This window comes from Lepidochelys olivacea (assembly GCF_965140295.1).
Source record: "Lepidochelys olivacea isolate rLepOli2 genome assembly, chromosome: 2".
Lineage (NCBI taxonomy): Eukaryota > Metazoa > Chordata > Testudines > Cheloniidae > Lepidochelys > Lepidochelys olivacea.
Genome location: NC_140412.1, coordinates 237,301,779 through 237,324,150, shown reverse-complemented (window position 1 = coordinate 237,324,150; position 22,372 = coordinate 237,301,779). Strand labels below are relative to the sequence as shown.

The 22,372-nt window shown below is 43.1% G+C and overlaps 1 protein-coding gene across 1 annotated transcript in view; it reads right to left on the bottom strand.

Annotated features, from left to right (window-relative positions):
* Nucleotides 1-5,237: 5,237 nt before the first annotated feature.
* APBB1IP (amyloid beta precursor protein binding family B member 1 interacting protein) overlaps nucleotides 5,238-22,372 on the bottom strand; it is a 102,163-nt gene continuing 85,028 nt past the window's right edge. Inside the window, exons 11-14 of the mRNA XM_084618092.1 lie at nucleotides 17,740-17,838; nucleotides 17,120-17,237; nucleotides 7,290-7,381; nucleotides 5,238-6,498 (exon numbers count right to left, since the gene is read on the bottom strand). Coding sequence (XP_084474218.1) covers nucleotides 5,956-6,498; nucleotides 7,290-7,381; nucleotides 17,120-17,237; nucleotides 17,740-17,838 — 852 coding nt within the window. The 3' untranslated portion in view covers nucleotides 5,238-5,955. The remainder of the gene's footprint in view (nucleotides 6,499-7,289; nucleotides 7,382-17,119; nucleotides 17,238-17,739; nucleotides 17,839-22,372) is intronic.

The window sequence follows — 22,372 nt, the reverse complement described above, 5'->3', positions numbered from 1 at the left end:
ATTTGTCACCTAAAAATATGGGTCATGTGTGGGAATTGCCCTCACATCCTCTGTAGTGAAGACTGATGCAAAGAATTCATTTAGCTTCTCTGAAACAGCCTTCTTTTCCTTGAGTGCTCCTTTAGTATCTTGATCGTCTAGTGGCCCTACTGATTTTTTGGCAGGCTTCCTGCTCCTGCTGTACTTAAAAAGTTTTTTGCTGTTAGTTTTTGTGTCTTTTGCTAATTGCTCTTCAAAATCTTTTCTGGCCTGCCTCATTATACTTTTATGCTTCACTTGCCTGAGTTTATGCTCCTTTCTATTTTCCTCGTTAGGATTTCACTTTTGATTTTTAAAGGATGCCTTTTTGCCTCTGACTGCCTCTTTTACTCTGTTGTTTAGCCATGGTAGCATTTTTTAATTCTGCTTACTGTTTTTTATTTGGAGTATACATCTAATTTTAGTCTCTATTATGGTGTTTTTAAATAATTTCCATGCAACTTGCAGGTATTTCACTCTTGTCACTGTTCCTTTTAATTTCCATTTAACTAGCTTCCTCATTTTTGTGTAGTTCCCCTTTTTAAAATTCATTGCTGCTGTGGTGGGTTTCTTTGGTATTTCCCTCCCTACATCGATATTAAATGTAATTACATTAGGATCACTATTATTGAGTGGTTCAGCTATATTCACCTCTTAAAGTCCTTTAAGTCTTGGGTGTCATCTGAGCATTTGCAAACAGTAGCTATAATATTTCTGTTTGTTTGAATGCAAGAAAAAGAACATCAGCAAGAGGACATGGAATAGAAAGCGAGATCTCTGGTGAACCAGAAAGTTGCCCACAGTGTTCTAAGCACTGTACAAAACACCAAAAATGAAGACAGTTCCTGCCTTAATGAGCTTAGTCTAAAATAGAAACATGCAGAAGAGAGGACTCATTGCAAAATCAGAAATCTAGGTAGTTTTAATTTTCTTTTCTTTAATAGTAGTATGAACTGATTTGTGTGCATCAGGGAAGTAATTTTTAGGGGGGATTTGAATGACAGGAGATTGGTGGCTTTGGAAACTAGGGTGGGAAGATCATTCCACTCAAAGGTTGATATGGAAAAAGGCAGAAAATGTTGGTTGGGGGCGGGTGGAACGAAACTCACAGGCCTCCAGGCTGACAAAAGTAGCACCCTGGAAGAATTGATGAGAATTTTGTTGGCATCTCTGACTGATGGAGCGCTGCTGCCATTTGCGATGTGGATTTCCAACTGTAAGTCTTATGCCAGTGTGCTGCTGGAGGTACAGAAAGCGTTGTCTATAAGAGCCCTTTTTTCCATGTGTTTTGTAAGACTACTGTGTATGTTTTGGATACAAATCTTGCTACAATTATTCACGCATTCGTCACTACATTCTGTAATGTACTCTGCATGGTATGACACCTGAGCTCCATTCAGAAGCAGCAGCTAGCACAGAACGTGACAAACTGCTCACTAAGGGGAGCTTCATTTCAAGGGAGTATAAAGTTGCTTAGGTATATTTATAATTGCATTATTGCACTGTTGGGATTAGTAGAGGTGTTCAAGCTGGAGCTCCTTCAATATAAATGGGAGGAGGTTACTGAGGGTGTTCTCTTTGAGGACGCTTCAGCAGTGGGTCCTCAAAGGGAACCTTCTCTTGTTGAATCATTGACAAGGACATATGCTCCAAATAATTATGGCAACAAAAGCCATAGTGCAGTGGAATTTGAAAAACCCAGTTCTGCCAGCCCAACCAGAATGGTTAAGGATAAACTTTTTTGTGTCGAGGATAAATAGGACAACTATGTAGCTTTGAGCCTTGCTCTTTGAATTAGTTGAAAGGGAAAATTCTGGTTTGGTTTGGGCCAAAATATCTAATCACTGTCTCTTATGTGTAGGCCAGACAATGCTGTCCTCAAAACATCTCTACCACGTGGTATTATAGTAAACATACAGTGCACTGCTTTCATCTTCAAAGCACTGTACAAACTCTTGTTAGTAAGAGCAAAGATGAATTCTACATCGTACATGGTTTATGGTTAAAGGAAAACTCTCATGTAATACCTAAGGAATTGTTTCCCTATGGGCCTGATCCAAAACCCATTGATGTCAATGGGCTTTGGCTCAGGCCCTATGCATAAGTACACAGGAGTGATCACCAAACATGATGTACATCGTAAATATATCTTTTGGTAATACTCATACATGGACTGTTCACCTTCACAATTTGATGGTGAAAGCAGGAGCAAAATAATCAGTTTTTCCATCAAGATGGTGGCCAGTTGCTCCAACAAACCCTGACTTTCACTGATAAAACAACAGTTGATCCTGACAGAAGCCAAGCTTCTATCCTAATACTTACATTTAGTATCAGTTTTTGATTGTTAATCATGAGGTGCCGCTGGCCTATCTTGCAGGAATGAACAGAACCCTCAAAGCTGGCTTCGCTTCTTCTTGGATCAATCCCAGAGGGTGTCATGGGCAGCTACGTCTCTTCCGTAGTTCACTCATTGGTTCCAGCAGACCCAACCTTATCACCTCTTTCATTCCACATATACTCCAGACTGGCCATCTTAGGTACAACTTTGTGATGGCTATTGGCTAATGTTGACTTTTTAATGGCAACCACTTTACATTAGAGCACTCAGCAAGATTGTGAGAAGCTATGAGTTGCAATGCCTTCCTTCTGTTGGGGATACTGCACTCTTTATCTCTCACCAAACACAGACACTGCTGTTTTCAACCTGTCCCAATGTTTGAGAGAAACTGGAATCTGCATGAACTGTTCCTGGCTAAAGCTCAACCCTAGTAAGGCAGAGGTCATGCTGGTAAGAAGAGGAAGCATTTTGAGGTATTGGCAAGAGTTACAATCTCATTCTATAATCAGAATTTCTTTTGTTAAGCTGTTGCACTGTCTTCAGGCCCTGTTACTCTCATTGCTTCTTATGAATACCCACATAGCAGCAGTGATCAAAAATACTTTCTTCAATTTTTACCTAGCTATGACAAGATATGAGGCTGTTTGTGATGACTAATACATTAATTTCTGGGTTATGTCTCTGCCACATGAGCTATATATCTTGCATCACTGCAGTGCTGGAGTACCTGAAAGCCACATGAAATCTACAAGTGTCTTGACACTCCGCATCAGGGGTGCTTTGTAGGTAAGGTATACCAAGGAGAGAGCATTACACAGTGCTCTACACCCTGAGCTCCCGATCTGATTCCAGATGTGTTTCATGGCCATAAATTATTGCAGTTTAAGCACCAACATTGTGCAAGGTGCTGTACTCTTTAAAGCTCTTAGCTTGGCCCCTGCCTGTTATTTCAGAAGTTCTCTCTTCCTCCACTTTCCACCATCGTAGATGTGATTTAGGGGTGAGGTAGAAATACTGTGATTGATAGTTGTCAGGGTGACATGGAGGCACAAGTTGGGTGTTTTTAACGGGATACCCTGTGGAATCCTCCCTTATCACTTTCTGCTTCTAAGGCACAATGGAAGATTGATTTTTCTAAGCAGGCTTTCTTTCACTGATGGAGTAGCAAAACATCCCAGCAACATTACTCTTGGAAGACTACGGCCAAGACCTGATACCATTTGAGTTGGTGGATTATAATAGGGAGGAATGTTAATTTTCTTTTCAGACCAAAGTATCCTTAATAATGTATATGGCACCTAGATAAAATGGTGACAGATGTATTAGAAATGCAGATTAGTTATATAAAGAAGGGTTAGAAATTTAAAAAAAAAATCTTTTAAAAATGTTTTCATTTACAATATTCTGATTTCTAGTGCTTATTCTTGGAAGATCAGATGCTTTCATTCTTACTTTACATCATCAATATGGTACTCATTAGTACATCATTAAAACAGCAACTCTGGTCATGAAATAGAGATCTTAAATTCAGTAAAGATATAAACATAGTAAACAAATGGCTAAACGCCCAAGGCATTATAACTAATCCCTGGAGTTTTCCTTTAAGTTTGCCGTTGTATTTTGAAGAAAGTTCACCTTTCACTTTTAGAACATAAGTTGTTGAATTTTTGCAATCACAATTACAAATGTAAAGTGTGTTGCATTTAAAAATTCCTTGTGTTATAATACATTGAGTGAGGAGTTGAGGATATGGGGCAGTAGTCTGAGCATTGCTCTGAGAACAGTGGACACCAGAAAAGCTGTGTAATAGTCTGTCGTCTTCATGTGTTCAGAGAAGCACCAACTTACTATGAAATATTAACAACTTCAGTGATATGCTGTATTATGCTTTATTTTGATAACAGTTGAATAGTTTTTAAAAGAATAAAAAACATTTGGTATAAAAATCAGATATCAGACAGGCGTGGTGTGTTTTGAGAGAGGTTTTTATGCCAAAAGAGTACACATAGCTAATTCTCCATCCATCCCTCCCTAATTACTCTCCATAAAATGACACTCTACTGTCAGGTACTTCAGAGGCAGACACAGGCTGGGGAATCCCCCTTCAGAAGGTGTTTCTGCTGTAAAGTTAATACAGCAGAATATCCTGCAGACTCCTTGTGGGGTTGCTGGACTTCTCCTTGGCCAATCACCCAGGCACGAAACCTGGAGAGCACTCCGTGTGATCGCAGGGAGTCTGGCACAGTGAGGTGGAGGTAGCCGAATACCCCTTTCTATATGGGCAGGAGGAGATCAGTTGTTATATATTGATGTCCTTGTAGCCCTCATTAGTTCAGATCTTTGATGCACGGAACCCTTTCCTAGTGTAATTCCAGTTATTGATTCTATACTAAGAATGAATTGTCTCCAATTTATTTTCCTGTTTTTCAAATACTGAAAATGCAAAAGCATATTAATTATACAGTCTTTCATAAGAGGGGGAAGAAGAAAACAGGAAGAGCCCACGAGATACCAAAGATGATGTCTTAAAATATTTTAAGTTGAATGAGATACCAGATGCCAGTAAAGATCCATGTTTGTTAACTTTGACACTGTTTGTACAGACATAAAATAAAAGAGATTTTTATTTGGGGACTAATAATGAATGCACCTTAAGTGACCAAGAGAGAATTACGAGAAGCACAAATGAGGACACGTGTGTAGAAGGAGACAAATTCATATACAAGTACAAGATAATTTGAAAGTCTTTATGAGAGGAATATTTTTAGATATAGTTTAAGACAAAAATTGTTAACCAAAGGAAAAAATGACAAATAGTTATCTTAAAATGATTTAGTCTAAAAATTAAACAGATAAATGAAGTTTATAAACAACCGCTGTCATAGCTGACCAAAGTAATTTTAGTTTTATATGGGGACATTTGAATTTAAACCATTTCAGTAAATGTCAAAGTGGCAGACTGTTGATGGCAAGGCATGGGTGTGCAAGGGTGCGAATGAGCGGCTGCCAAAAGCCTTATCCACACTGCATCCTAGACAGAGCTGGTTGAAAATTTTTAATTAAAAAAACTTTTGTCCAAATTATAAAATTGAAAAATGTTTTTGACCAAACTGAAAACTTTAGGTGAAAAAAATTATTTTGTTGAAATTTTCTATATTTTTGATTAAAACCCAGAAATTGAAAACAAAAAATGGTCCATATAGAAAAAAAATGAAAAAATTTCCCATGAAAAATTGGCCCTTTTCAACCAGCTCTAATCCCACCACAGAGGCTGTACGTTCACTCACCAAGTGAAGGCACTAATCTAGGCTAGTACTGCTGCCACCAACCCTAGCCATTCATAGTGGAGTGAGGGACAGGGGTTTGGGCCCAACCTCTCACCTCAGCTAGGGGTGCAGGCTCAGTAAAGAGGGAGTGCACAGTACCCCATCTCAAGTTGTGGTAGAGCTATCACCACCAGCATGCACTTCTCTGGACCTCCCAGGAGGAATTCAGGGTCAGGAAGAATTCCTCCCAGGGCTCCTGTTCCAGGACAACCCTTCCAGGAAACCCCCACAATGAGAGCTGTGGTTTAAAGTCAGTCTGTCCCATAGATTTCAAGAGGTGTTGCCCCTTTTCTTCTGTAGGGCTTTCATCAGATCAGACATGAGATCTGGCTGTCCACTTCCACCTCCAGCTGGAGGCAGCCCCGTTGACTTTGGTTCTTCTGTCCATTCAGTGTTCACGTGTCTTTTTGGAGGAAGTGGCACAGCTTTCTTTGTCACAGGTAGTGGCTTACTGGAGACAGAGGCCGGTGGAGGTGAAGGTGGAGGGGGTGGTAGCAGGTCTTCACTGCTGCTGCTACAGGTGGGTGGTGGAGGGGGCACAAAATCTGGAGGATCTTCACAGAATTCAGGTGGCGGTGGTGGCAAATCCTCTGTCATTTCAGGTGGTGGTGGTGCTGGAAAAGTGAGTGGATCTGATGTGAAAACTCCACTTCCGCGTTTGGGTTGGACAGGTAGAAGAGGTGTAGAGCTCACAGCTGAAGATCGCCTTTGAGGCGGTGGTGGCTTTATTGAGGCCCGTTTATTCTGGTATGTCTGCGGCTGGCTGGTTGGCTGCACTGAACAGCAGGCATTGACATCATTTGGTTTCTTATCCTTTAATAAATAAAACAACAGAGTTGTGGTGATTGGTATTATAGTAAGCCCATTTATGAACTAATGTTGCAAAGTGACATCATTTGAATTGGTATGGAAAGGCATAAGCTGATTTCACTATTTCTCACTGCCACAGAATCAACTCCTTGTTGCAACAGAACACAGAACTCAAATGATCTAACCAGGACTCCCCATCCTAGAAATCATAGTGGGCAGGTAGTGGCTGACCTTCAAATGAAGCCTTATACTATGGATGAACACACAAGCCCAGTACACGTTCTTAGTCCCAGCTGTACAGAGATGGTGGGCAGAAATAAACACAAATGAAATATATTAATTGGAAGATAGATTGTAGTCAGCTCTGTGCTCTGTTGTAGAGCAATGAGCTACCATGGCGTGAAGTTCAAAACTTGAGTTTGGGCCTCCGGTCCCAGGCTGGTAGAAACTGTGAGCGCAGCACATTCGGTGCTTTTAGTAGGAGTGCCTAACAACCCCTGTGGTCAGTTAAAGACTGTTTTTTTAAAACAGGGATAGTGATACTGACCTCCTTCATAAAGCACCTTGAGATCAGCTGATTTAAAGTGCTGTCTTAAGAGTTTAGTATTTGTAATGGGCTGTGTACCCCATCCTGGCTCTGAAAGAGTTAACTGAAACAGGAGGAGTCAGCCATCCACCTCCCCAAATGGCAAAACCAACACACTACCCCTTAATGCTCTAGTGCTTTGAAGGGACAGAGAGTGGGTGAGGTGAAATTTAGCTATAGTGCCCCAACAGAAACCTCTGGTTTGTACCTTTGTCATCTCAGTGTGTTTCTGGGCCTCCAAGCTGGCAGGAGGTATGTTCTGGAGAATCTGTCCATTTGCTTGAACAGTGCCTGTTATGTCTCAAAAAGAGGAAGGAAAACACAGGTGTATTGAATGTGCAGAATTAACCAGAACTCAAGCAATGAAGAATAAGAATTAACAAAAAAATCTGTTCGTTTTCCAGCAGGGTACTAAGAGCTAGAATTCTCAAGACAGTAACTGAACTCTCATGGATTTTACTTCATCAAAAAGGACCATGCAGAGTTAAAACGTTGCCTTTTGCTTGTTTTCCACTTTTTTATTCAGTTCTGACTGACTTGCTGTGAAAAACAAACAAGTGAAACCATTTCATCAAATCAATGACCATACAAATTTTACCCTTAAGTGCAACTGGCAATCCTAAAGGAAACAGTATTGCAAAGATTATCAGAGTGGAATTATCAGTGTCTCAAAAGGTGATGGAAGCATGAGAGTCTCTGGATTTCACTGGTGGAAAGGGGCCGAGTTAGGATGGCACAGAACTAGGGAAGAAGGTCTTTGGGCTTCAGGTTAAGCCAGGGCATGTGGCATGTGGGTAGAGTTAAGGATGGTATTTTCTGACCTTTCATTGGTTGAATTCTTAATTACAGTGTAAAATTTTGCTAACGCTTTTAGTAGTGTTTCGTTTGAGAATTTAACTGTACAACAATACATTTTTTCCTGGATTTTTTTAAAATGGAGCCTGCTTACGTTTAGAGACAAAAGTATAATCATTCTATATGGATAAGGCTGTCAGATTTCAGGTCTTAGGATATTATGGATGGGGTCATCCCTTTTCATTAGTTGTCATTAGCTGTCAATTAATCACAGTTAACTCACTCAATTAACTAAAAAAAAATTAATCACAATTAAAAAAAATAATCACACTTATACCCATACAATACCAATTGACATTTATTAAATATTTTTTTATGTTTTTCTACATTTTCAATATTGATTTCAATTACAACACAGATTTCAGAGTAGCAGCCATGTTAGTCTGTATCCGCAAAAAGAAAAGGAGTACTTGTGGCACCTTAGAGACTAACCAATTTATTTGAGCATAAGCTTTCGTGAGCCACAGCTCACTTCACTGGATGCATGCAGTGGAAAATACATGCATCTGATGAAGTGAGCTGTAGCTCACGAAAGCTTATGCTCAGATAAATTTGTTAGTCTCTGAGGTGCCACATGTCCTCCTTTTCTAATTACAACACAGAATGCAAAGTGCACAGTGCTCACTTTATATTATTTTTTTTATTACAAATATTTGCACTGTAAAAATGATAAAAGAAATTGTATTTTTCAGTTCACCTCATACAAGTACTGAAGTGCAATCTCTTTATCGTGAAAGTGTAATTTACAAATGCAGATTTTTTTTTGGTTACATAACTGCAGTCAAAAACAAAACAGTGTAAAACTTTAGTGCCTACAAGTCCACTCAGCCCTACTTCTTATTCTGCCAATTGCTAAGACAAACAAGTTTGTTTACGTTGACAGGAGATAATGCTGCCTGCTTCTTATTTACGGTGTCACCTGAAAGTGAGAACAGGCACTCACACAGCACTTTTGTAGCAGGCGTTGCAAGGTATTTACATGCCAGATATGCTAAACATTCGTATGCCCCTTCCATGCTTCGGCCACCATTCCAGAGGACATGCTTCCATGCTGATGAGGCTCGTTAAAAAAATAATGCATCAATTAAATTTGTGACTGCACTCCTTGGGGGGAGAATTGTATGTCTCCTGCTCTGTTTTACCCGCATTCTGCATATATTTCATGTTATAGCAGTCTCAGATAATGACCTAGCACATGTTCGTTTTAAGAACACTTTCATAGTAGATTTGACAAAATGCAAAGAAGGTACCAATGTGAGATTTCTAAAAATAGCTACAACACTCGAAACAAGGTTTAAGAATCTGAAGTGCCATCCAAAATCTGAGAGGGACGAGGTGTGGAGAATGCTTTTAGAAAAGCAACACTTTGATGTGGAAACTACCGAACCCAAATGATCAAAAAAGAAAATCAATCTTCTGCTTGTGGCATCTGACTCAGATGATGAAAATGAACATGTGTCAGTCCGCACTGCTTTGGATTGTTATCAAGCAGAACCCATCATCACCATGGAAGTATGTCCTCTGGAATGGTCACTGAAGCATGAAGGGACATATGAATCTTTAGTGCATCTGGCATGTAAATATCTTCCAACACCAGCTACAACAGTGTCATGCGAACGCCTGTTCTCACTTTCAGGTGACATTGTAAACAAAAACCAGGCAGCATTATTTCCTTCTAATTGTAACCAACCTTGATTGTCTGAGTAAACTGGCTGACCAAGAAGTAGGACTGAGTGGACCTGTAGGCTCGAAAGTTTTACATTTTTATTTTTGAATGCACGGTTTTTTGTACATAATTCTACATTAGTAAGTTCCATTTTCGTAATAAAGAAATTGCACTACAGTTCTTGTATGAGGTGAACTGAAAAATACATTTTTTTTTGTTTTTTACAGTGCAAATATTTGTAATTAAAAATAAATATAAAGTGAGCACTGTTGACTTTGTATTCTGTGTTGTAATTGAAATTAATATTTTTGAAAATGTAGTAAATATCCACAAATATTTAAAATAATTGGTATTCTATTGTTGTTTAACACCATGATTAATCATAATACATTTTTTTAATTGCCTGACAGCCCTACTTTTCATTATTAACTTAGTTCACAGCTCTGAATCTTTGTATTTTCTCTAGGAGGGAGTTATGGGAGGCTTGTGAAACCGAATACACTGCAGAGTAGTAAATGTTTGCTAGCTGACTAAATTAAAACCCTGGAAGAGTTTTGCATGCTATCAGTGTTGTGTAAGGGACTGTGTAGAAATGTCAGTGTTGCTAAACTGCATGATGACAAAACAGAGCTTGTGGTTACTAGAAAAAACAAACTTTATAGTCTAGGATGGATTAAACGAACTCTCCAGTTTAGTCTGGGGCCTTTGGAAACTGCAACACGTGAAAGAAGTAAACATACCTCCTTGATATCTGATGCATAAATTTCTGAACCTCAATAAATAGTCTAGTTTTCTTAGTGTAATTTACTATGCTGAGACCCAATGAAGATGGAAGAAAGGCCTTTCAGAGTTATAGCATCTTTATGGATTACATTTTCAGTTGAAGAAATAAGATATGATCTACAATTTCCATATCCTGTGCTTACATCACGAGAAACATCAGTCCCTGCTATTGCTACAGCAGATTCTCTAACAATGTAAGGCACAGAAAACTGGCTGGAAAATAAGGATGTGATTCTCAGAGGTGCTCCCATTGAAGTTAAGTGTAGTTGTGGATTCGCAGGCTCTAAATCTTCTAGAAAGTCTACATGATACTCTATGACAGTGACAGGTTTCAGAGTAGCAGCCATGTTAGTCTGTATCCGCAAAAAGAAAAGGAGGACTTGTGGCACCTTAGAAACTGACACATTTATTTGAGCATAAGCTTTCGCGAGCTACTGCTCACCTCATCGGATGCATTCAGGGGTCCGGGGCCGCAAGCAGGTTTCAGGGGGTCCGCCAAGCAGGGCCAGTATTAGTCTAGCTGGGACCCAGAGCAGAAAGCTGAAGTCCTGCTATGTGGGGCTGAAGCCCAGGACTTGAGCCCTGCCACCTGGGGCTGAAGCCTGAGCAACTTAGCGTCACAGGGACCCCTGTGGTGTGAGGCCCCAGGCAATTGCCCTGCTTGCTACCCCTTTGTGCTGGCCCTGGCTTTTATATGCAGAAAAACAGTCTATGTGGCACAGGTGGGCTGTGGACTTTTTATAGTATGTTGGTGGGGGGCCTCAGAAAGAAAAAGGTTGAGAACCCCTGCCTTATGACAGTTATTTCTGCATCGGAAAGCACTGAACTGTGATTTCTTTGCTAACTGAAACCATGTAACTAGCTGGCCATAATTTATCAAACAGCCAATGTAAGACCTAGTCCACCAGAGCAGTTAAATGTGTGTCACTTTAACCACAGGACCAGTCAGTGAGACTACTTGTGCTCAAGTGCTTCTTGGATCAGGGTTTTAATGAGCACTGAATATCCTGTAATACATGTCTGAACACAGATGTTTTTCGTCCTGGCATGTGCAAATAAAATTGCTGCATTTGCCCATTTAGTAAATAGGTCAGGGGTGGGCAAACTTTTCGGCCCGAGGGCCACATCGGAGTTGCGAAACGGTATGGAGGACCGGGTAGGGAAAGCTGTGCCCCCCCAAACAGTCTGCCCCCCGACTGCCCCCCTCAGAACCCTAGACCCATCCAACCCCTCCTGCTCCTTGTCTCCTAACTGCCCCCCTGACTGCCCCAACCCCTATCAACACCCCCACCTCCTGACAGGCCCCCCAGGACCCCTGACCCATCCAACCCCCCCCTTGTCCCCTGATCGCCTCCTCCTGGGACTCCGTCCCTAACTGCCCCCCCAGAACCCCCACCTCCCTATCCAAACCCCCCTGCTCCCTGTCCCTGCCCAGGACCCTGACCCCCAGGGACCCCACCCCCTATCCAACTCCCCCACTCCCTATCTCCTGACCACCCTGCCCCAAACCTCCACCCCATCCAACCACCCCCTGTCCCCTGACTGCCCCACGGGACCTCCTGCCCCCTTATCCAGCGCCCCCACCCCCTTACCATGCCGGCGGCAGGACAGGCTTATTGGAAAGCCTGGGAGGTGGGCGGGCGCAAGCGGCGTAGCTACAGGGGAGGAGGGGCCGGGGACTAGCCTCCCCGGCCGGGAGCTCAGGGGCTGGGCAGGACGGTCCTGGGGGCTGTAGTTTGCCCACCTCTGAAATAGGTGCTATGAATATGATGTGCAAAGTTCCAAGTATTAACAGTAAATGACTTGATTAGAAGATTTACAGATCACACAGCTTTAACAAACAGAGAAGCAAGACCAAACTCTGCTGTGTCATTGACTTCACTACGGCTACACATGATGCAAGTCAGGGTAGAACTTGGCCTGGGGTCTCTGCTTTTTATGTATTCATTGAAATAAATCTACTTAATTCCATGTGCCATGCTGATTATGGGCACTATATTCAATGTTTGTTAAAAATTCAACAAGGAACTTCCATAAGCTGCAATCAATCATGTGGACCACTAGGTACAAGTCAGTGGGTGCAAGCACCCTGCAGAGAGATTGGTGGACCAGCTGGGATCCATAATCCAGCTGCTTAGCTGGGGGGACACATTTTCCCTACTTGGTGTGTGTAGTCTTTCCGTGAATGGCACTGAAGAACAGTTCACAAACAGTGAGAGCTTTTGGGTCAGTCTGGTCAAAAATGTTCTAATCTCCAGTTCTGCTGACCCTAGAAGGGGAGAGGGTGGATAGATGTAGGGCGCTGTATCCTGGCCCTCTCCGCACAGTGGACCTGTCTGGCAAAATGATATAATCAGGAAGTCAGGGAATAGCTAAATGGAAACCCGCTGCCAATGCCTCCTGGCATTAATGGCTCTGTCTCTATTTTCCAAATGGCACAAGACTTAAGGGCACCATTTGGCACTTGATCCCCAACCTGCTATACACAAGGACAGCCAGCTAAAGCATGTTCCATTACATCAGTGAAAATCCAGAGTAATTCCATGCTGCCTTCTCTCTAATTTTGTTTTATAGTCTTTCCAATGTTCAAACAAAATTATTAACAGTTTTTTAAATTGGCAAATTTTTGTCCAAAATAGAATACAAAATGTCCTGTATAGCAACAGGCCCCTTGCACAGGGAACAGCAGCAGCCTTGGTCTTTTGAACACCCTGATATATTGGCAAAACTATACACTGTGCGTTCAACCATATGAAGATTAATGTAGCAAGACAGAGATGAAAACAACATATTGCATGAGATTACTTTGGCACAAAGGACCCTTAAAAAACCACAGACTCTGCACTTTGGGTGTTTGCAGATACCTCAAACGTTGGCCACAACGTTCCGATCACCGTACATGCTACAAATGAGATGTGAGAACAGGAAGCGCCACCTGCCATCTGAGCAATGCTTCAGCGGTTATCGAGGCTGATGAAACAAAACTCCCTCTCGTGTTAGTGCAGGCTTGTAGAGAGAGCGCTGCTATTAATTCCAGCCAATATTGTGAATGGCAGTTTGAAAAAATATTCCGCCCCATTTTAGAATGTCAGCCAGCAGCTGCTCATTGTTAGACATTCCATATGATAAAAAGGAAGGGGGGACATGGGGAGACTAAGTTCTGGCCACAGCTAATTAGCTGTATTTTATGTTGGGCTAGTGCAGTGGTCCCCAACCTCTCTGTTGCAATAGCATATTCATGTTCCCAGAAGAGAGTGTGACGGGCACCGGACGACCAGCCGCCGAAATGGTGGCATTTCAGCGGCGACGTTTCTTGGCGTTGCCGCTTCTGGGCGGCATTTCGGCAGCTGGTTGTCCAGCGGCCGCGCTCCTCGGCGGCGGGTTGTCCGGCGGAAGTGCTCCCTTGTCCGTAGGCGGGCGCACATAAATGCCCAGGCAGGCGCCATGGCACCCGCGGGCACCGCGTTGGGGACCACTGGCCTCGGGTGATAGATGCTCGCAGAGCGTATGTATAGTCCCAATAACCTACCTGCACTAGAATGTTAATAACCCTCAATCGCTAAGTCTACAGTGATATCAGTTAATAACATCTTTCAGCAGGTATATGACCATTTAATATGAGCCATTCTTTCAGATTAATAGGCAGTGGAAGTGTTCGCTTGATTTACTGCTTCTATTCTATATTTGAACATGTTATAATGTATGAAATTAATCAGTATCACCACTATAGGTCATTTGTATTTTGATTGTGTTCCACTGTGTGTTTGTCTGTGTATATAATTTGCACACACACATCCATATAAATATAAAAAAACCCTCCCATGATTTAAAATCCCTGAGTACCCCTGGCTCCCACTGAAATAATAATTTAAAATTATCAAAGCTTCTCCCCCTCACACACATTCAGGTTCCATGTATAGTCTAGAACTGTGGTTTTCAAACTTCTTTTTTGGCGACCCAGTTGAAGAAAATTGTTGATGCCTGTGACCCAGTTGAGCTGGGGATGAGCGGTTTGGGGTGTGGGAGGGGCTCAGGGCTGGAGCAGGGGGTTGGGGTGCAGGGGTGATGGCTCCAGGGTGGGGCCAGGAATGAGGGGTTCCGGGTGTGGGAGGGGGCTCTGAGCTAGGGCAGGAGGTTGGGGTGCAGGAGGGGGTCAGAGCTCTGGGCTGGGGGTGCAGGCTCTGGAGTGGGGCCAGGGATGAGGGGTTTGGGGTGCAGGAAGGGGCTCTGGGCTGGGGTAGGAGATTGGGGTGCAAAAGGGGGTCAGGGCTCTGAGCTGGGGGTGCAGGCTCGAATGGGGCCAGGGATGAGGGATTTGGAGTACAGGAATGGGCTCCAGGTTGGGGGGGGCTCAAGGCTGGGGCAGGGGATTGGGGCACGGGGTTGGGGTGCGGGCTTACTTCGGGTGGCTCCCAGGCAGTGGCGCAGCAGTGGTGCTAAGGCCGGGCACCACGGGTCCTGCCTCTCCTGGCACCACGGACCATGCCGTGCCCCAGAAGCGGCCAGCAGCAGGTGTGGCTCCTTAGCGGAGGCGCGCAAGTGGCTCCGTGCGGCTCTCGCCTGCAGGCACCGCTTCCCCCCCCCCAGCTCCCATTGGCTGGTTCCTGGCCAATGGGAGTGCTCGGGGCAGGGGCAGCACGTGGAGCCCTGCAGCCCCCCTGCCTAGTAGCCGGACCTGATGCTGGCCACTTCCAGGGCACAGCACGGTGTCAGAACAGGTAAGAACTAGCCTGCCTTAGCCAGGCAGCACCGCTGATGGGACTTTTAACGGCCCAGTCAGCAGTGCTGACCAGAGTCGCCGTGACCCAGTGCCTTACATTCTGTAACCCAGTAATGGCTCACAACCTGTAGTTTCAAAACCACTGGTCTAGAAGACAGCTATCCTTCTGCTGTGAGAGACACGCAGTGTGTTGTGTGATCACTTATTATGACCTATGCCTAGATTCTTGTCAATGGTCAAAACCATAGACGTGCATATGCTCAAGTAAGCCCTGCTCCTGTTCTGGGATCTCCTAGCATGGATTCCTGCACTTGCGTGGAAACCTACTGAAGTCAGTCACTCCCCATCACAACATCAAATCTGAGTCAATCCGCCACCCCTCCAGAAGCCGTCCCATGCCTCTCAAATGGAGCCGCTGGCAGGGAGTTCCCCTTGACTTTGGAACTCAGTCCCTTTGCTGGTCGCCAGGAACCTGAACTTTTCCAGGCATGCTGCTCCCCCCCAGGCATTTGGGGCGAGGGCAGGTAAGGCCTGGGGAAGGTATCTAGAGAATTCTGGAGTGGGATGATTTTATTTATTTATTTAGCGTTGTGATGGGGGAATGTGGAAGGTGACAATACTGGTGGGGTGGGGATAGTTTGTTTAATTTGATTTTAACTAGTTTTAAAGGCATTGGGTATTGTAATTATTTAAAGGGGGCCCAGAACACTTTTCGTAACAAATAAAATATATTTCAAATGTGTGAAGTAAAAATAGTTGTGCAGGTTACTATTATTGTCATACCCTGTTATGCCTCTTCAGCAAACTTCTTCAGGGTACACCCTCCACCTTTGGGGGGCTCACCTATGTCAATGAGATCCCCAGGAGTCAGAGGTGTGGCTTGTTTTTTGGGTTTTTTTTGCTTTGGTTTGGGTATTTTGGAGAAAGTTAAAAGCACAAAGATGGGTGTGGGGAGTGGGAAGCCCAGGAGAAAGGGTGGTTGGGTGCTGCCACTAAGGGGTGGCAGGTCCATGTGTGTGTGAATTGCAGAGTGAGACCCAGCCTCCCCCCCACTCACCCTGCAGCAGTAGCTCCTGGCCCATAGGGACAGCTAGCCTCAATTTTCCACACTTGAGGCATTGCGACCTGGCTCCTGGTACACAGGGGCCCTGCCTCTCTGACTGCAGGGCAGCCAGGCCTAATCTGAGTGGCACTGTGACCTCGTCCTTGGTGCATGGGATCACAATACCCAGCATGGAAAGCCGAGCCCAGCCAGCTCCCTGGGACAGGAGCTACTTCAACTGGAACATATTCTGGCTTTCTTGCATTTTCTCTCCACACCCCCAACTCCCCCACACACACTTTTAATGTCTTATGACCCTTTGTACCCGCACAATCCCCTGAGCCCGCCACAGTTTGGGAAATGCTGCTCTACAGTGATAAATGGGCAACAGAAAGCAACAGATCTACTAACAGATGTAAAGTTAGAAATTGCCCCCACGCTCCCCCTTTGTGACTGTGCTGTAGTGAAGATGAGTTTGCTAAAGACTCTGGGGCCTCTTGTCCCACGCTGTGATGGAAATAGTGTTCTCTTCCTTATCTCATTCTGATTTTTAGATAGAGTGGCTCACTGCTGTCCTGATCACTTCTTGGAGTGAAAACAGCATCATCCTCAGGAAAGCCCACTGGAGCAAACGTTCCAAGAGTGACAATGTAGAGATGATGAACATGTCTTTCTCTGAATGAGAGACTACAGGATCTTGGCCATTTAGTCAAGATGAGGCATAGTGAAGGGGAATCTATATATGGAAGCCACCAAAAAAGCATTCTATTCAATGTGCCAGGAATGCATGTTAACTCTATTCTGCTCTTGGTGACTTATGTTTGAAGATGTGAATTTATTTCCTGTAGCAGTATCTCATGGCTATGGATTACAATTGTGGGCCAGAACAAAAAGTCTTATTACTAAGCTCATGGGACAGAAAATCCCCAGCACTCTTGCCTAAGGTTTAACCATGTCAAACAGTGTAGATACCTGTCAAGGATGATCCTGCAGTGACAGCTGGTTTCACAGTCGCCAGGTTTGCCCATCCAGAGGCCAAGCTGGCCCTTTGTACTGCACGTTTGTAGTTATCATACAGTGTCTTGCCATACTGGGGAAATAAAGCGCACCTTTAATCCTGGAGCAGAGTCAACGCAACTGTCTGCATGTCCAAACACACATTTGCTGTGAGCTGCATTTTTTTGAACCCTTTCCCAAATTTTGTTAGAAAGCAGCTATTTCTACAAATAGTGAGCCTGAATCTGTACTGGGACATGCCAGGGAGAATCCCTGCACCTGCGTAGAGTCTACTGATCCCTGCACCCTATTGATTTCAGTGGGATTTTGCCCTAGGATCCACTCAATGCAAGATAAGTGCTTAGAATAATACTATAGCACCGTATGCTATAGTCAAAGCACTTTGTAAAGGGGCACCGGGGAAGCCTGGGGGATGTCTATTTGGTGTCATCCCACAGCAAGAAACAGTGGCAATTACAGAAGCTAGGATCAAGCTACTTACTGTTCACTGACTGGATGCACTGAGCCTTGATGACAACCAGTTAGCTGAGGGAGTTGGGACAGGGGGGAGAGAAGAAAATTGTCTTCGTTCTCACCTTGGCAATTCTGATTCCTGTTACCCACTGCTGTAGAGTCCATTGGTCATCACAGCATAAATACTTGATATATTGTGATTCCTTTTGAATCTGGGGATGCTGGAATGAATAATTCTTGCAGTTAGAAACCTACATATATCAGGCAAAATGTAAAAAAGTCAAAGCCCCATATGGTGATTGCAATGGGAACACTGCCTTTCTAGAGCACGTTAACATGAAGATGACAATTATCAGTGTGTAAAAAATGAAATAAAAAACTGCAGCACGTAGGGATTAACATTTGTAGCATTTGCTTATAATAAATGTAACAGGTTGTAAGAGATGTCTGCAATGTAAATACCTGAGTTTTAGAAAGCTAAACTGTGACCTACAGGTCAATAAAGTCTAGAAATGTCATGGTTCAGTGCCTAGCGCTCAATATGTAAACAGAGGAAGTCTGTTGCAATCTGTAACACATCCAGCCTGAAAATACAACATGATTATCATTTCGAAAGAGCACATTCAATTTGGATAAGCACAGATCTTCAGCTGAAACAGATTTTTGTCTTTAGACTCATTGTCTTCCTGTGAGTTAGCTCTACGCTATTACTCCAAGTTTTTGTTCTATGCCCCTTTATCTGTTGTACCTCTCACCAACATGGGTGCCAAATTTCATCCTATTGTAGCTATAGATTTATACATAATGCAACACTACCAAAAGTAATCACTTTTTCCAGGGCACTTAAATCCTTTGATTCTTTGAACTGGTTTTGGAACTCTTACTGCTACTGCTCAACACTGATATATCCCTACAGTTCAGAGTCTGCTTCAAATTTCAGTCAGACTGCTTGCCTGAAAATTGCACCTATTGATTTTAGACTTTGAAGGAACTAGCCTTCAATGCTACAGTAGAGTAGGATGTAAACCTGGGCAGCTCTGAAACTCTAAACTCAGGAGATTTCTGCTACTATCTATTGGTGAACAAGGAGACGAGACAGGATGAGCAGACCTTATGTTATCCATCCGCCCTCCCAGTGTGAACTTTAATTAATTTTAACCAAAACAACCAAAGTGCTGGATGTAGGGGGAAATTAAATGTTACCCTACCTAGTGTGTGACAAAAGGGCATAAAACTGTACTTAATATGCCCTGATAGGCGTTGCCATAACCCCAAACTATTGCACAGCTGGACAGTACAGCTAGTCACACAGGGTTCTTACCTTGTGAGAAGTAAATCTCTTGTGCCCGGGACTGTGCTCCAGGGTCCTTTGTCACTAGGGTGACCAGATGTCCCGATTTTATAGGGACAGTCCCGATTTTTGGGTCTTTTTCTTATATAGGCTCCTATTACCCGCTTCCCCCGTCCCGATTTTTCACACTTGCTGTCTGGTCACCCTATTTGTCACTGAACCTCTTCCATAGTGCAATGATAGAACTGAGTTCACTCTCGTAAGGACCCATGTCTGGCACCTACATAGCACCTCTAGAGCAGCAGTCACTATTGCTAGGTTTGGAGTCCAAGGACCTGCATCCTGATAAGATATGATGCAGAGGTAGTACTAAGGCAGTACTTCCTATTTGAGGCCAGAGATGAGTCTGCCTGACTGTATTCCCACACTCCAGGACTAATCACTGACCAAAAAAACGCCAAAACCCATGGGTGGGTGGGGTATATGGGGTGCACTAGTGAGAAAGTGAGGTGTTAAAGGGACATATGTCCATCGGGTGTTCACATCAGCAGGTGGGGAAACTGAGGCAAAGGATTACTGCCAAAAAGACTGTGGGTGAGTGTTTTACCTACTACTCATATAAACGTATGAATAACTTATGTTGTTGTGTTTCCCCAAATTAATGCCGTATTCCTTTCCCCCAATAACATTTTCTTTGTTTTATACACAAAGTTGGTGCATGCCAGTTAAGGGTGCACAGAGGCAATATTTAGTTTTCCCGGTTTTCTGGGTAGGGGTTCAAGCTTGTGGTAGTATTGGTTAATTCTAGGAAGAACCCCTAGATATTTGAACCTGGCCATTTTTGCTGCTGACAACTGCTGACAAAAGGGTTACAAAGACATTATCACTGGCTTATTTCACTGGTTTTATCCAAGTGCACTGTTGGTTGTTTATCCTGGGGAACTCCAACTCAGAACATCCAAGGTCCAATTCAGTTTCCTGGTGTGAAGAACATCTCCAGACCAGAGCCCCTCTCATATGGAGGGGCTAGAATGGGCATATGGATAATTTCAACTCCTGATGCTTGTTTCACAAGATACCAGGGAATTTTTGGTCTGACTTGTAATATTCTGTTCAGTCCAGCAGATGGCATCAAATACTTTTCAAAGGTTTTATAGCACTGGCGGATGAGGATGCTACCAAATGTCCTGGCACACTGCACATACGATGAGAGAGAGGGTCCTCTCTTCCCACCAAAATGAACAGCAGTTCGACGATCCTGTGAGTCTCCCTCAGTTTTTCAAATACCACATTTAATATCACTTGTGAGAACTTCCTGAAAGGAAATTTGTACTTAACCCAAATAACTTGGACAAACGCTAAGAGAAGCTTTCTCACTGGAATCAACAATGCTGAAAAGGAAGTAGCATGACTGCCAGCTAAGCATTGCCGTAGTTTAGGGGGGATGAAGAGCCATACTGTTCAAGAGAACTGAGAGAGACTCAACCTCAAGAATGCCTCACAGCGTTACCCAGCACACACACCTCCAGGCTCAGTGCACGCTGTGTTTCGGAAAGCTCACTGCAATGATCAGATGGCAAAGCAAAAACATCTTTCTTCTCTGAAGAGGTTTATTTCCCTTTTCCTTGGAAACTTCCAGCAATCAAGTGAATTATAAAGGACAACAATTCAAAAAGCAGCTCCTCAGAAGCCATAGGTCCAGTGAAAAGTGATAACATTCAAGCAAACTCCAAAGAAGCAAAAAGGGAATTCAGGCTTTATGTTAAAAGCCACAGAAACCCACTCTGCTAATATAGGGCCTGAAAAATAATCTATAACAGATCTTATTACATTTCAATGCACAATATTTCTATAGCACTTCTCCCATAGATCTCACAGTGCTTAATAACGGTGGGGAGGGAGTATTAGCACCATTTTACAGATGGGGAAACTGAAGCACATATTGGCTAAGGGCCTAATTTTCAGAAGTGTTGAAATTTCACATGAAATCAGAGAGAGCTGCAGGTTCTCCCTTTGAAAATTAGGCCTTTCAGGGCCTTGCCAAAGATCAGCCAGAAAACCGGTAAAAGGGTCAGGAATAGAACCCAGGCCCTGACCCTCAGTTCTCCACTCCAACCCTTTGGCTTCTTTCCAAGTGTCATGTAACACACTGTGTCCCTCCCAAGCATTATTTGAATAGATAATAAGGAAACACTTGAATATAAAGATCTTATTTTTCAAGATGCCTAGCAAAACCAAAAACTGTTGTGTGCAGATGAATTTAAAGTATAAAGTAAACCTTATGCCTAAAGAAAACAAGATAGAACACACTGAAAGCCTACAGTGAAACAGGAACTGAAAGATGTGGGTTCTATGGCTTGTGCCTAATGCCTAAACAAGAGTGAGTGTGTGTGTGTGTGAGAGAGAGAGAGAATCTCTCAATAACATGTTATCTTTCTTCATCTTCTTCCAACCATGAAAATGAAAAGTAAGCTATAGATCTATTCAGGTATCTCATTGACTTCCTTGCCCAAAACTCTGTAAAGCTAGTTACCCAAAGTTTCTGGGAGGTGATACTGTCTACAAAACTGAGCACTGATCCACAAACTGATGGCTTTGGAGTTAGGCCAGAAATGGCTATTGATTTTGGGTACCTTTGTGTTTTTTAGGTGCCCATTTTGACATCCCTTGAGGAGTGGTTTTCAGAAATGCTGAGTATCTGCTACAACTGGAATCAATGGAAGAGGTGGGTGCTCAACACTTTGGAAAATCAACCCCAAAGTATCAAGTTGGACACCCAGAAAACTGAGATAAAAGTTTGGCTAATTGCTTCTAAATTCAGTTACATCCTGACTCCACATATTCCCTGCAACCAGAATACCAGCCTGGAGGCTTGCCTGATTTACCTAAAATGTGCAGAGAATGTGCTTACCTAAAACAAACGACTGCATCGCCATAAGGTACTTCTGCTTCTGACCTACACTTCCCAAGTGACTGAAGCAATCGTTTTGGTGTAGCTATTTTTTTAAAAAATCAATAGTTCCTGTTAACTAAAGAGAATACCTTTGCAGAGAAAAGAAAAAGCATTTATTATATCCCTTCCCTCCCTCTATATTGTTTAGGCACCAATCCTGCAAAAACTTACACACTTACTTAGATTGTGAGCTCTTCAGTGCAGGGCCCTGTTTCCCTACATCTCTGAAACAGCTTATTAATAAATAAATAATCTTTTTACATTTGCTTCCTTCAGGTTACTGGCGGAGGCCTGATTTTAATTTAAATACTCACCTGAAATGTTGATTCTAAAGGATTAAGTTGTTTCAGGTGAAAAGACAAAAATGCTCTCTTGTTCTGTATCCTTTTCATTTCCTTTCTATGACTCTCTCATATCATCTTATCTCTCAAATGCACTTACTTCTCACGTTTACATTTTTAAAAGGGTGTCCTATAGAGTGTATACTTTATAGGCATCTGTGAGGGGATAT